The sequence below is a fragment of the Salvelinus alpinus genome, chromosome 8, assembly GCF_045679555.1.
Source record: "Salvelinus alpinus chromosome 8, SLU_Salpinus.1, whole genome shotgun sequence".
Classification (NCBI taxonomy): domain Eukaryota; kingdom Metazoa; phylum Chordata; class Actinopteri; order Salmoniformes; family Salmonidae; genus Salvelinus; species Salvelinus alpinus.
The window spans coordinates 3307999-3322980 of record NC_092093.1 but is presented as its reverse complement, the minus strand read 5'-3'; the positions used below and the strand labels follow the sequence as shown (position 1 = coordinate 3322980).

General features: G+C 45.0%; 1 protein-coding gene across 1 annotated transcript; it reads left to right on the top strand.

Moving 5' to 3' along the window:
- Positions 1-2998: 2998 nt before the first annotated feature.
- LOC139582434 (uncharacterized) lies at positions 2999-13011 on the top strand. Its single transcript, XM_071412437.1, has 3 exons — positions 2999-3192; positions 8720-9043; positions 9724-13011. The coding sequence occupies exons 1-3, from the start codon at positions 3150-3152 to the stop codon at positions 11829-11831; spliced, it is 2475 nt and encodes an 824-aa protein (XP_071268538.1). The 5' UTR covers positions 2999-3149; the 3' UTR covers positions 11832-13011.
- The last annotated feature ends 1971 nt before the right edge of the window (positions 13012-14982 follow it).

The window sequence follows — 14982 nt, the reverse complement described above, 5'->3', positions numbered from 1 at the left end:
CCGAACACTTAACGACGCTGGGTCAATTGTGCACCGCCCTATGGGACTCTCAATCACAACCAGTTGTGATATAGCCTGGAATCAAACCAGGGTCTGTAGTGACACCCCTAGTACTGAGATACAGTGCCTTAGAACGCTGTGCCGCTAGGAATCTCCTTCTAAAGACTGGTTTACACAAACCCAGGCTGAAGTTCACTAAACAAACTCCTAATAATACGACAGAAGCACACTTCAGAGAAAATGACTGTGTGGACTTAAAAGCTGCAGTTCGTCATGCAAACAGCAACAAACCTCTTCTGATGGGATACGACAGTTGAACAAAGCTCATTGGGCATTTATGAATGATATTCTTTAAGAATCAAAAGGCAATATCATTCATCTAAAAGTCCCCCCCCAAAATAGATGTACAAAGACCAAATCAAATCAAATCAAATTTTATTAGTCACATACACATGGTTAGCAGATGAGTAATGTAGGGTATGTAAACATAAAGTGGCATAGTTTAAAGTGGCTAGTGGTATCTACCTAATGTAATTGCAAGAGGCTGAACGTATAACATCCACAGAGGAACCTTTGACTGAAAAAAACATGGCAGTTTTTTTTTTCTGTGTCACGAACGTCATATGGAATGGACCAAGGTGCAGCGTGGTGAGCGTACATTTCACTTTATTTTAAATGTCACCAACAAGAAACAACAACGACGTCAACAAAGGACGACGACAAACGACGACGACGACAACGACGACGACAACGAACGACAACGAACGACAACGAAGCTGACTAGGGCTATACAGGCCACTAACAAAGTCAACTACCCACAACTAAGGTGGAAAAACAGGCTGCCTAAGTATGATTCCCAATCAGAGACAACGATAGACAGCTGACTCTGATTGGGAACCACACCCAGCCAAAACATAGAAACAGAAAACATAGAAATAAAGAAACTAGAATGCCCACCCTAGTCACACCCTAGCCTAACCAAAATAGAGAATAAAAGCCTCTCTATGGCCAGGGCGAAGACAGTCTGAGCTCACTTGTTGTCCTTAGAGGCGATAACAATAGTCACAGCATCAAAAAATACATGCAACTGTGTGAATTTTAGTCAGGCAGGACCATACAGCACTGAATGAGAGAACATTTGACTTGGAAAGTTCTCCATTAATCAGCCACCGGAAAGTAAATCTTACATTCATCGTAAATATTAATAGTTGATATTTCCACCTATTGAATCTCTGTGTTTACAGGTCTATATTTCCAAGACACACTTGTGGTCTCCTGAGTGGTGCAGTGGTCTAAAGGGGAGTCACTACAGACACCCTGGTTCTAATCCAGACTGTATCACAACCAGCTGTGATTGGGAGTCCCATAGTGCGGTGCACAATTGACCCAGCGTCGTCCGGGTTTGGCCGGGGTTGGCCGGGTTTGGCCGGGGTTGGCCGGGTTTGGCCGGGGTTGGCCGGGTTTGGCCATCATTGCAAATAAGAGTTTGTTCTTAGCTGACTTGCCTAGTAAAATAATAAGATCTCCTACTGCCATTTTTGCATGTAGGGCAGACAACTGTCCACATTTGAGCAATATCAAAGCCTGCCATGTTGGGATACATGGTTTTATGTGGTCCGCTCCCCCTCCAGCCAGACATTATTCTGCACTTTTTGAGTTTAGGTGGTGTGTCATAATATCTATGAATTGTACCACTTTTGTAGTAAAATATTTTTACACATTGTGTAAAATTGCTCTCGAGTGCTCTCGAGCATCTAGACGTTCTTTACCATTCGGCCATCAGATTTGCCACCAATGCTCCTTATAGGACACATCACTGCACTCTATACTCCTCTGTAAACTAGTCATCTCTGTATACTCGTCGCAAGACCTACTGGTTGATGCTTCCTTATAAAACCCTCTTAGGCCTCACTCCCCCCTATCTGAGATATCTACTGCAGCCCTCATCCTCCACATACAACACCCGTTCTGCCAGTCACATTCTGTTAAAGGTCCCCAAAGCACACACATCCCTGGTTCGCTCCTCTTTTCAGTTCGCTCTAGCTAGCGACTGGAACGAGCTGCAACAAACACTCAAACTGGACAGTTTTATCTCAATTTCTTCATTCAAAAACTCAATCATGGACACTCTTACTGACAGTTGTGGCTGCTTCACATGATGTATTGTTGTCTCTACCTTCTTGCCCTTTGTGCTGTTGACTGTGCCCAATAATGTTTGCACCATGTTTTGTGCTGCTAACATGTTGTTGTCATGTTGTGTTGTTACCATGCTGTGTTGTCATTTGTTATTAGGTCTCTCTTTATGTAGTGTTGTGTTGTCTCTCTTGTTGTGATGTGTGTTTTGTCCTATATTTATATTGTATTTATTTATTTATTTTAATCCCAGACCCCCGTCCCCACATGAGGCCTTTTAGTTGGCCGTCATTGTAAATAAGAAGTTGTTCTCATTAACTGACTTGCCTAGTTAAATAAACGTAAAATAAAATAAAATAAAATAAAAAATGTACACAACCATCCATTTCATAAATGTGAGACATAAGAGATGTGAAAAAACATGGTTGAGGTTTGTTGTACTTCGGGTAGTGGTATCTAAAAAAATGTGGAGGCCTTGCCACTAGCCTACATATCTAAACTAGAAGAGGATGGTCTGGAAACTACATGTGTTTTATATTTATTTATTTGAGATTCTTGAAATGATTGATAAGAGAATATAATTGTCTTCGAGAACAGCTTGATGCTGACAAGCATGTTTGTTGTAGTTTACAATCATGAGCTAAATTGAATGTATTATGGAATAAACGTAATATTTTATTTCCAGATATTCTGTAGCGTGGGCCAAGCCAAGTGAAATTGTTTCACTCAGCAGGCCAAATGGCATTACGAGTTTGATATTTTTTCCTCGCTAAAGATTCAAGTTGGGATTATTTTGCAGTACAAACTGATCCACGACCTGCATTTAGAAGTTCTGTGAGGTTCTGAACCGCTCTACTCTACTGAGTCTGCGCAGAAGTGTGTGTGTGTGTGTAGCTAGCTAGCTACGTCAATGTGGCTGTCGGAAAAGTGAGACGCAAGTTACAATAAACCCGCTTGAGCCGAAAACCACGTCTACAGGGGCCGAAAGGAGACGTAGCTATAAGTTATAAACCAACATGTCTCGGCACAGAAATGCCAGAGGCTGCAACTACGATGAAGGTTAGGCTCTGTGAATTTGCTACTGGCAGCCTGCAGACGCAAGGCCTGAAGTTGTTAGCTAACGTTAGCCAATATAGCTAACGTTAGCTGGTTAGCCAATATAGCTAACGTTAGCTGGTTAGCCAATATAGCTATCGTTAGCTGGTTAGCCAATATAGCTAACGTTAGCTGGTTAGCCAATATAGCTAACGTTAGCTGGTTAGCCAATATAGCTATCGTTAGCTACCTAGCTAACATTAGCTTGAAAAGCATATCATTATTGCTGTCCGATAGCTAGGTAGCTAATGATAGCTAAATTGGCTAACATTAGCTTGAAAAGCATGTAACTATTGCTGTTGTGTCCTTTTCGGGCTGTCACTTGAAATAGGTTCCACAACCTTACCGACTAAACGCAACGATTTACGACGGAGTTAATGCAGCAACTAGTGTGGGCGGACTGGAACTCGGACGTCAAATAAAAATCTATTTTTTTTAAATTATAAACAAATAAATACTTATTTCAATACAAACATAATATCCCGCAATTACACAGAACAATGTCGTGTCTACTTGCAGACTATTCTCAAATCAATTGTATTGGTTACATACAGTACACGTATTTAGCAGACGTTATTGCGGGTGTAGCAAAATGCTTATAACGGTAAATGCTTATGGGTGGCATCTAGGTAATTCGCGTAGTTGGCAAGCTAGGACAACTATCTTAAGCATATGTCAATGGTATTGTTTAAAATTAGCTAATGTTTCTTTCTAACTTTCAATGTATTTAACCATCATGCTGGTTGGCTAGTTTACCAATGAGGTTAGCTAGGTAGCTATCAAGCTGCCAAAGTTCCAGCAACTGAAGCTGGTTGGCATTGTTAACTAGCCAGTGATCTAACTAATAACGTTTACAGTTTAGCCAGCCAGATCTACCCATCATTGATTGTAAGAAAATTGTTCTGTTGAAACGTTGTATTGAGTCCACCAGAAAAGGCCAAGCTCACCCCCAGGCAGAGTTGCTGAGGAGGCAAAGCGAAAGCCAAAAGTACGAAAGCCAATAGTACGAAAAATGTATTATGCACTCACTACTGTAAGTCAGTCTGGATAAGAGTATTTGCTAAATGACTAAAATGTTTTTAAAAAGGTGGGTGTGTTTGTGGGACCTAGCTAGTGTGTGTTTGTATGCTAGTGTTATTGACTGAATTGCACCCCCTTGCATACTTTGATGATGAGGAAGTATATGGACAGTCTGTTGATGATGGCTACTGCATTTCCCCTGCTACAGGTCTGTCTGTCTCACTGGCCTAGTACAAGTACACACGGGAACACTTCCCAATTACTTTATAACTGTAAGGCCAAGGTGTGAAATGGAATCCTATTCCCTACATAGTGCACTACTTTTGACCAGGCCCCTGATCCAACTTAGGGCACAATAAAAGTAAAGCACTTTATAGGGATTAGTATTCACACTCTTTGCCTTTTTTACACGTTGCTACAGCCTGTTATAAAATGGATTACATTGAGATATTCTGTGGCCTACACACAATACCCAATATCAAATTTGAATTCTGTTTTTAGACATTTAAAAAAATATATTAAAAAAGCTGAAATGTCTTGAGTCTAAGTATTCAACCCCTTTGTTATGACAAGCCTAAATAAGTTAAATATATTTGCTTAAAAAGTCACACAAATTGCATGACTACTAGTGAAGCACCGATATGACATTTTTTGGCAGATTTACAATATTTTCAATGCCCCAAAAAAACGATGCCGATATTTACAGTTTTAGCAGCCTTTTAAGCATTCTAGTACAGTTAAATAGGTAACACACACACGGACGCAGCGGTCTAAGGCACTGCATCTCAGTGCAAGAGGCGTCACTACAGTCCCTGGTTCGAATCCAGGCTGTATCACATCCGAACGTAATTGGGAGTCCCATTGGGCGGCGCATAATTAGCCCAGCGTCGTCCGGGTTAGGGTTAATGCGTCATTTTAAATATGAATTTGTTCTTAACTGACTTGCCTAGTTAAATAAAAAAACACATCCAAAACAACACAGGAATGGCTTCCGGACAAGTCTCTGAATGTCCTCGAGTGGCTCAGCCAGAGCCCGGACTTGATCCCGATCGAACATCTCTGGAGAGACCTGAAAATAGCTGTGGAGCGATGCTCCCCATCCAACCTGACAGAGCTTGAGAGGATCTGCAGAGAAGAATGGGAGAAACTCCCCAAATACAGGTGTGCCAAGCTTGTTGCGTCAAACCCATGAAGACTCGATGCTGTAATACACGAAATAATATGTGTGAAATTTTTATTTAGAATGGACCATTATCATGCACCTGTCTTGAAACAGGGTCAGCTTGAAAAAAATAGATGTCATCTATGCGGGTAAATAGTGAATAGAGGACGCTTTTCCCGTGGTTCATTTTAATGCCAGCCAGGTAGGCTATACTCCTGTTGTAAAGATAAGCAATGTGCTTAATATTAGGAAAGTTTAGAAATAAATATAATAGGCCTAGCCTATAGAAAGCTGATGGGATCCTCCTCTTTTTAATAGAGGCCATCACTCTGTTTTCTAAACACAATTCCATAGCCTATCTCATGAAGGGTTTGATTAGATTTTCGAATACATTTGCATTGATGTCAGAGTGATTAGAGGGACAATAGAGTGCTGAGTACCAGGCGGTTAGCAAGTTTGGTAGACTACTAATGACCATCAGCAGCATCTGAGCTTGGAGAGCCTAATTACCGCGACTAAACGGTCACATTGAATTTGACTGCCATCATGACTCGTGACCGTCGGTGTGGCTGTAGTACGGTTACCGTAACAACCCTAGTATAGACTTGGAACATGATTGTTTAGCAAAGATCAACAACTCAGTTGGTCTCAACTTCCTGTTGACAGGTCTCAACTTCCTGTTGACAGTTAGAATAGTAGAATAGACAAGCTGGTTGTGCATCACCAGTTGCTGTCACGTCAGTCACTGGTAGTGACTCAATTAGCCCGTGTCAGATAACATTTTAGTTAGATTGGTAAATTAGTCTAGCTGCCAGCTGTTTTAAACTTAGTAATCACAAATGAATTTGTCTCGCTCAGATATCATATTAAAAACTCAAAATATTTCTCTCTACCCTATGGCAAAATGTGTAGAATTGCATGAAATGTGTTATACAATTGCAAAATCTCCGCCCACAACAAAATGTGTAGAATTGCCGCAAACGGGCTTTTTTTTCTTCTCTACGCCCCATGGAAAAATGTGTAGAATTGCACAAGATTAAATCTAAAACGTACAAAGTGTCAAGATGAGGGCTGCTAAATCCTGGTGAGGGGGGACGTGGGTACACGGCCTGTCATTATGAATTCAGATTCTTTGTGGCCCCTTTTTCAGAGTTACCGATCTAGACCGAGGTAACCTCTAAACCCTAACCTCTAAACCCTAACCTCTAACCTCTAAACCCCAACCCTCTAAACCCTAACCTCTAAACCCTAACCTCTAAACCCTAACCTCTAAACCCTAACCTGTAACCTCTAAACCCTAACCTCTAAACCCTAACCTCTAAACCCTAACCTCTAAACCCTAACCTCTAAACCCTAACCTCTAAACCCTAACCTCTAAACCCTAACCTGTAACCTCTAACCTCTAAACCCTAACCTCTAAACCCTAACCTCTAAACCCTAACCTGTAACCTCTAAACCCTAACCTGTAACCTCTAAACCCTAACCTGTAACCTCTAAACCCTAACCTGTAACCTCTAAACCCTAACCTGTAACCTCTAAACCCTAACCTCTAAACCCTAACCTGTAACCTCTAAACCCTAACCTGTAACCTCTAAACCCTAACCTCTAAACCCTAACCTCTAAACCCTAACCTGTAACCTCTAAACCCTAACCTCTAAACCCTAACCTCTAAACCCTAACCTGTAACCTCTAAACCCTAACCTCTAAACCCTAACCTCTAACCTCTAAACCCTAACCTCTAAACCCTAACCTCTAACCCCTAAACCCTAACCTCTAAACCCTAACCTCTAAACCCTAACCTGTAACCTCTAAACCCTAACCTTTAAACCCTAACCTGTAACCTCTAAACCCTAACCTGTAACCTCTAAACCCTAACCTGTAACCTCTAAACCCTAACCTCTAAACCCTAACCTCTAAACCCTAACCTCTAAACCCTAACCTGTAACCTCTAAACCCTAACCTGTAACCTCTAAACCCTAACCTGTAACCTCTAAACCCTAACCTGTAACCTCTAAACCCTAACCTCTAAACCCTAACCTCTAAACCCTAACCTGTAACCTCTAAACCCTAACCTCTAAACCCTAACCTCTAAACCCTAACCTGTAATCTCTAAACCCTAACCTCTAAACCCTAACCTCTAAACCCTAACCTGTAACCTGTAACCCCTAACCTCTAAACCCTAACCTCTAAACCCTAACCTGTAACCTCTAAACCCTAACCTCTAAACCCTAACCTGTAACCTCTAAACCCTAACCTCTAAACCCTAACCTCTAAACCCTAACCTCTAAACCCCAACCTCTAAACCCTAACCCCTAAACCCTAACCTCTAAACCCTAACCTCTAAACCCTAACCTCTAAACCCTAACTTCTAAACCCTAACCTCTAACCTCTAAACCCTAACCTCTAACCTCTAAACCCTAACCTCTAAACCCTAACCTCTAACCTCTAAACCCTAACCTCTAAACCCTAACCCCTAACCTCTAAACCCTAACCTGTAACCTCTAAACCCTAACCTCTAAACCCTAACCTCTAAACCCTAACCACTAAACCCTAACCTCCAAACCCTAACCTCTAAACCCTAACCTCCTCAACTCCATAGACCGCGTGTGTTACTCAGTCCACAGAAGGCAGAGTTTCAGCTGGTTTGCCCTCCTCCCGTTTACGTGATTAATTAACATCACTAATTAGGAAGGAACTCTTGTTGTCTTAATTGCAAGGAAAAACCCAAACCATCAGACGCTAGGCCCTCCGTGGAATAATCTAGACTAAATATGATATGTTATGTTGACAAAGACAGCCGAGTGACCACTCTGACAATGGAAATACATGTCCTCAATGATTGGAAGGCAGGCGAGATCAGGTGGGACCATTCTAGCCAATGAGAGGGCAGATAACGTGTGTGAAAAAAAAAAAAAAAAACAGGTACAACTAAGTCGTTTTTCTCCAAGTTGAGGGACCACCAGCATCCACTTATATCAGTACGTTGGTACCGGCCTAAATATTATGACATGTCTATTCCATTCAATAAGACTCACGTGGCATTACACTCTTGTCATAGATCTCCATATGCTAAATAATGGCTTTTCTCACGCAGGGCGTGATTTAGAGCGGAGTAAATTATTTTTTGCCTCGTCCTCTCTTCCTAGACCAAGGTACACACACACAGAGCGCTAACCCTGTGTGTCCGTGCGTGTCTTTGTGTGTGTGTGTTTTTCTTGTGAGGTGTTTGTTTGAAGGTGCTTTTTGTATCCCTTAGTGTCCATGTGCCAATTTCAAATGTTTCTAATGTAATGTAATGTGTCTCCACAGGCAAGCTGTTCTCTCGTCTGAACCAGATGCGTGAGGTGCTGGGTGACACAGTGCCAGAGTCTGTCCTTACCCAGGTTGCCTTGCAGTGCGCCTTCGACCCCGAGAGAGCCCTGGAAACCATCCTATCAGACGAGAGCACCGGTGCCCCGCCCCGGTCCGCTAAGACCCATCAGGACGCACCACTGCCCCAGGGAGCCAATAAGGAAGGACCACTGCCCCAGGGAGCCAATAAGGAAGGACCACTGCCGCAGAGAGCCAATAAGGAGATGGCAGCGGCACCAAGATCCAATCAGGAGGCATCAGCCACCCCACCACCAAAGAAAGGTATGCCTGGACCGTAGAGCAGGGGGGAATGACGATCACCTTACTTATTGTGCTTTGTTAAGCTTGGATTTTACCCTTAGAGTAACTGGACACAGGGATGTAGTTGTTGAAGACTGTTAAAGAAATGCACCAAGGTGCTCCTCCAACTCATCACTTTAAACACATTGTAACGAAATGCATCTCTCTCTCTCTCTCTCTCTCTCTCTCTCTCTCTCTCTCTCTCTCTCTCTCTCTCTCTCTCTCTCTCTCTCTCTCTCTCTCTCTCTCTCTCTCTCTCTCTCTCTCTCTCTCTCTCTCTCTCTCTCTCTCTCTCTCTCTCTCTCTCTCTCTCTCTCTCTCTCTCTCTCTCTCTCTCTCTCTCTCTCTCTCTCTCTCTCTCTCTCTCTCTCTCTCTCTCTCTCTCTCTCTCTCTCTCTCTCTCTCTCTCTCTCTCTCTTCTCTCTCTCTCTCTCTCTCTCTCTCTCTCTCTCTCTCTCTCTCTCTCTCTCTCTCTCTCTCTCTTTCTCTCTCTCTCTCTCTCTCTCTCTCTCTCTCTCTCTCTCTCTCTCTCTCTCTCTCTCTCTCTCTCTCTCTCTCTCTCTCTCTCTCTCTCTCTCTCTCTCTCTCTCTCTCTCTCTCTCTCTCTCTCTCTCTCCCGATGTCCTGACCCATCCTCCTCTCTCAACTCTTGGTAAGGTAAGGAGCCTGCCTATCCAACTCTGACACTGTACTCACACCAGCTATACGTCCATCTGCCGATCCCCTGAACCTTAGTGACCTCCGAGCTCGGCCCGTGAAAGGTCGCTGTCATGACACTCACAACCTCTCCACTTCGACTCTGAATTTCGCGGCGGGTTCCGCAAGGCCCTCGGCGACTGTTGCCGAGGCGGGGAGCAGCAGCAGCCTGGCCCAGTTGATGTCTGAGCATGATCAGAAGAGTCAGAGGGCGGGACTCCCCTCACTGTCCTCATCTCCACTGGCTGCTCTTTCTGGCCTCTCATTGGGCACTCTAGCGTTGTTAAACTCCAACTCCGCCCCCATGGCTACGAGTCCCCCCGGCCACCTTGCCTCCTCTTTGGGTAGCTTGTCCTTAGGCAACCCCAAACTGACAGCTCCGGGCGCCAATATGGCCTCTCCCTCCTTCGGCAGCCTGAGCTCCGTCCTCCAGAGCAGCCGACCAATGGAGATAGGGTCTGGGGGAGGGGCTAAGGGGGCGGATCCAAAAGGAAGCCCGTCATTGGCTGAGCTGATCCAGGAACATTCCAACAGCAGCCCCACCCTCTACAGAACACTCCCCGGTCTCCACGGGAACAGCTCAATCCCCATTGCCCACGGCAACACAACTCAGACCGCCGCCGGACCAGCGGCAGCTCTCACACGCTCCCTGTCCCAGCTCCAACAATCCCCAGGACGTCTGAACACACGCTCCCTGTCCCAGCTCCAACAATCCCCAGGACGTCTGAACACACGCTCCCTGTCCCAGCTCCAACAATCCCCAGGACGTCTGAACACACGCTCCCTGTCCCAGCTCCAACAATCCCCAGGACGTCTGAACACACGCTCCCTGTCCCAGCTCCAACAATCCCCAGGACGTCTGAACACACGCTCCCTGTCCCAGCTCCAACAATCCCCAGGACGTCTGAACACACGCTCCCTGTCCCAGCTCCAACAATCCCCAGGACGTCTGAACACACGCTCCCTGTCCCAGCTCCAACAATCCCCAGGACGTCTGAACACACGCTCCCTGTCCCAACTCCAACAATCCCCAGGACGTCTGAACACACGCTCCCTGTCCCAACTCCAACAATCCCCAGGACGTCTGAACACACGCTCCCTGTCCCAACTCCAACAATCCCCAGGACGTCTGAACACACGCTCCCTGTCCCAGCTCCAACAATCCCCAGGACGTCTGAACACACGCTCCCTGTCCCAACTCCAACAATCCCCAGGACGTCTGAACACACGCTCCCTGTCCCAACTCCAACAATCCCCAGGACGTCTGAACACACGCTCCCTGTCCCAACTCCAACAATCCCCAGGACGTCTGAACACACACTGTTTCCCCCAGACCCAGATCACGACAACACCAGAACCTCACGTCCTCTCTCTGTCTCTGTTGGCCTCTCGCCGTCAGCCAGTAAGCACGGTGCCAGCAGCGGACCCAGACGGACAGCAAGCTGAGGTAGAACCACCTCCAGTCCGACTGGGGAAGCTCTCTCAACTAGCCTCTCAGCACCACACCAGAACATCCTCCGAAACCCCACCATCACTCTCCCTCGCCGCACTCCTGTCACCGGGGAAACCACAGCCAAGAAGTATCCAAGAGGGTGGAGTCAGAGACAAACCCCGCCCCCTTTTGTCACACACACCCCTGAGTCTCCACCCACCGCGGGGTGATCAGAGTGTTGATCTAAGCGTGCTCATGGCCCAGTCGTCCCACGGTGGAGCGTTGTTCGCGCGTCGCCACGACAAAGGCCTCTCCTCGCCGTCCGCGGTCGCCGTGCGGTCAGACCACCACCGCCAACGTTCCTCCGTGTTCGCTCGCCCGTCCGTCTTCGCCCTGACCCTGTCGGTGCGTGCGCCCAGCCGGGGGAAGAGGAGGAGGATGATGATGATGAAGGCTGTGGGAGATCTGAGGTTAGAGGTCAGTGGAGGGGGTCACCCGGCGTTTCTGTACGGAACACAGACCCAGCTGGTCAAAGCTAAAGAACAGATGCCCCTCTTACCCATAACCCCTTTCACCTTCGACACGCCCTCCCCCGACGACGTCGTACGAGCCAATCAGAAGAAGGCCTTCACCCGCGAGTAAAGGTCACTAAGGAAGTGGACTGTCTGTCGCTAGGCTACGCCCAAAATGGCACCCTATTTAGTGCATTACCTTTGTCTCTGTTTAAAAGTAGTGCACTGTATAGGGAATAGGGTGCCATAGGGCTCTGGTCTAAAGTAGTGCACTGTGCAGGGAATAGGGTGCCATTTGACACGTAACCAAGGTGCATGGATTGAAGAACAGCAACAGGGCGGTTGGAGGTTTTATGAAAGAAAGGGATTTTTTAAAATGGCTGTTTTAAAGTAATCTGAGAGTTGTATTAATACATTTAAAAGCATTTTTTTTTTCTACTGTAGGCTAGGTAAGATTTTGCTCCCATTTTATTTGGATAGTCCAGATAGCATGACCATCTACAGATGGACTATCCACAAAACTCTTTGTTGATAAGCAAAATGATTAGAATAAGGGTTAGGATTAGAATAAGGGTTAGGATTAGAATTAGGGTTAGGATTAGAATTAGGGTTAGGATTAAGATTAGTAGATAGTTGACATGCTACTGATCTGTGTCTGGTCTACAGAGTATCCAAATGAAGTGTTACCAAGAGGTTCTGTACATATTATACTTTTGGTTCGTCTGTTGTTTTGGCTGATTACATTTTATTGGATTTTGTATGTTTCTGTAATCTTTTTTTTAAGGTGAATCTCCTTTTTTTTGCAGTGGCTCTTTTCTAGAAAGATGAGAAGTCCCTTCATTTTTAGAAAGAAAGAACGAAAGAGGTTTGTGTATCTGCAGGTGTACAGCTGCTATTGGAAATATGGATCAGTAAACCATTGTTCTGGTTCACCACTGTGTGTGTGTGTGTGTGTGTGTGTGTGTGTGTGTGTGTGTGTGTGTGTGTGTGTGTGTGTGTGTGTGTGGAGGGGGGAGATATTTGAGTTTAGAGGACACCTGGAGTTTTTCCCACGTATGAGCACACACAGTCACACACACACACACACACACACACACACACACACACACACACACACACACACACACACACACACACACACACACACACACACACACACACACACACACACACACACACACACACACACACACACACACACACACACACGAATAGCTTTAATGGTTTGCTAAATACAAGGTATTTTAAGTTAAGAGAAAGATCTTAAGTATGACATGAAAGCATTAATGAAATAAAAACTGAAATCTGAATGTGTTAAACTGAAAGCTTTTTTTTATTTTTAAATCGGAAACAATTGACTTGTTGAAGCGTTCAAGCTCACACTGGAAACACACTGTTGCCATGATTTACACCCTTAAAAAAATATATATATTTCACACTTCACCACTATTTACAAAAAAAAACTACTTAAACTACCTTTTTGAAGTATTGGGACGTAAACTGTCACACCTGACGTGTTACCAGGTGCCAAATCACGACTACCATCACATCTTGATGCTTTCAACAGTTTAATGGATCTATTTGCCAAGTGATTTTTCACCAGAAGCTAAATGCTGACAGTCTGTACTTTCCCGTGTCTTCCATGTCACATCTGTTTTCCCTGTTTAGGTAAAGATAAGACAGTTAGCTGAGTGTTGGTCCTTCAGGGGTAGTTAGCTGAGTGATGATCCTTCAGGGGTAGTTAGCTGAGTGTTGATCCTTCAGGGGTAGTTAGCTGAGTGATGGTCCTTCAGGGGTAGTTAGCTGAGTGTTGGTCCTTCAGGGGTAGTTAGCTGAGTGATGATCCTTCAGGGGTAGTTAGCTGAGTGTTGGTTCTTCAGGGGTAGTTAGCTGAGTGATGGTAGTTAGCTGAGTGATGGTAGTTAGCTGAGTGATGGTAGTTAGCTGAGTGATGGTAGTTAGCTGAGTGATGGGATTTTGTGGAAATGATATACGTCTTCCATGATATTCTGTGTGTGTGTGTGTTTGTATGTGTGTGTGTGTGTGTGTGTGTGTGTGTGTGTGTGTGTGTGTGTGTGTGTGTGTGTGTGTGTGTGTGTGTGTGTGTGTGTGTGTGTGTGTGTGTGTGTGTGTGTGTGTGTGTGTGTGTGTGTGTGTGTGTGTGTGTGTGTGTGTGTGTGTGTGTGTGTAATGAGACGGTGTGTGCAGTCTATGTCCAGCTGTCTATCACTAGCTAAGTCTGTGCTCTTCAGACAGCGCTAACAGGCGTGGGCTGCTGCAGGAAGACAAATGTCACAGCACTCATCTGCACGCACACACACACACACACACACACACACACACACACACACACACACCACCCGATCACTTTGCTTTTCTGTCTCTCGCCCGTTTCTCTCTCTCTCCACCACCTACGTTGGAAAAAGTGATTGTGTGTCGATGACTTTTTTTTAAGATCAAGCCATCTTACGATCTTCGGTTTTGCAGAGTTCTGGGGTCGTATCTCTACAAAATCGGTAGGAAACGGTAGCATCACTCCTGCCTGCTAGAGGTACGAAGGGGGGTCGAGACGTGGGACTAGGTCTGCGTCTCAGATGGTTATGCTATTCCTCGTAGGGCTTCTGGTCAATATGCCATTTGGTACTAAGACGACATAGAGTAGATTCAAAGAGGTGTCTTCCCTCTTGTGGTAGCCTCGCGATCTTTCCAAACCTCTCCTGAATACCCTGCATTCAACACATGTAATACATGTTTTATTCAAATAACATAGAAGGTCCAAAATTGTACTAAGAGGGGTGTTGTTGATGATATGATGGGGTGTATTTCTATATCTTACTCTGCCACAGCCTTTACTGCACCCTAGTGGCAGGGAGGGAGATTACAGTTAGGATTATCATAGCTCTACATGGACTCTCTCTCTGTCTCTCTCTCTCTCTCTCTTTCTCTCTCTGTCTCTCTCTCTCTCCTCTCTCTCCCCCCCTCTCTCTCTCTGTCTCTCTCTCTCTCTCTCCTCTCTCCTCTCTCTCCCCCCTCTCTCTCTCTATCTTCGCAGGGCAGTTACATCCAGTTTGAACTGAATCTACAGTAGTACTAGTTGAACTGTTCAGGGCCTAATGAAAGTCTTAAAATGACATCTTAAAAGGATTACATTTCCATTTTTTTCTCTGCTAATTTATATAACCTGTGCCACATTTTAAAAGAAAAAGTTTATAATATTTTCTAAATTAATAAATGAAGAAATAAATAACCCAGAAGATGTCTTGATGGCGTATGTCTTCACA

Excerpts from the sequence above, each read along its gene's own strand:
- LOC139582434 (XM_071412437.1), top strand. The coding sequence starts at position 3,150 with ATGTCTCGGCACAGAAATGCCAGAGGCTGCAACTACGATGAAG. Across the intron at positions 3,193-8,719 it reads AGGCTGCAACTACGATGAAG|GCAAGCTGTTCTCTCGTCTG; the intron begins GTTAGGCTCTGT and ends GTGTCTCCACAG. Across the intron at positions 9,044-9,723 it reads CACCCCACCACCAAAGAAAG|GAGCCTGCCTATCCAACTCT; the intron begins GTATGCCTGGAC and ends TGGTAAGGTAAG.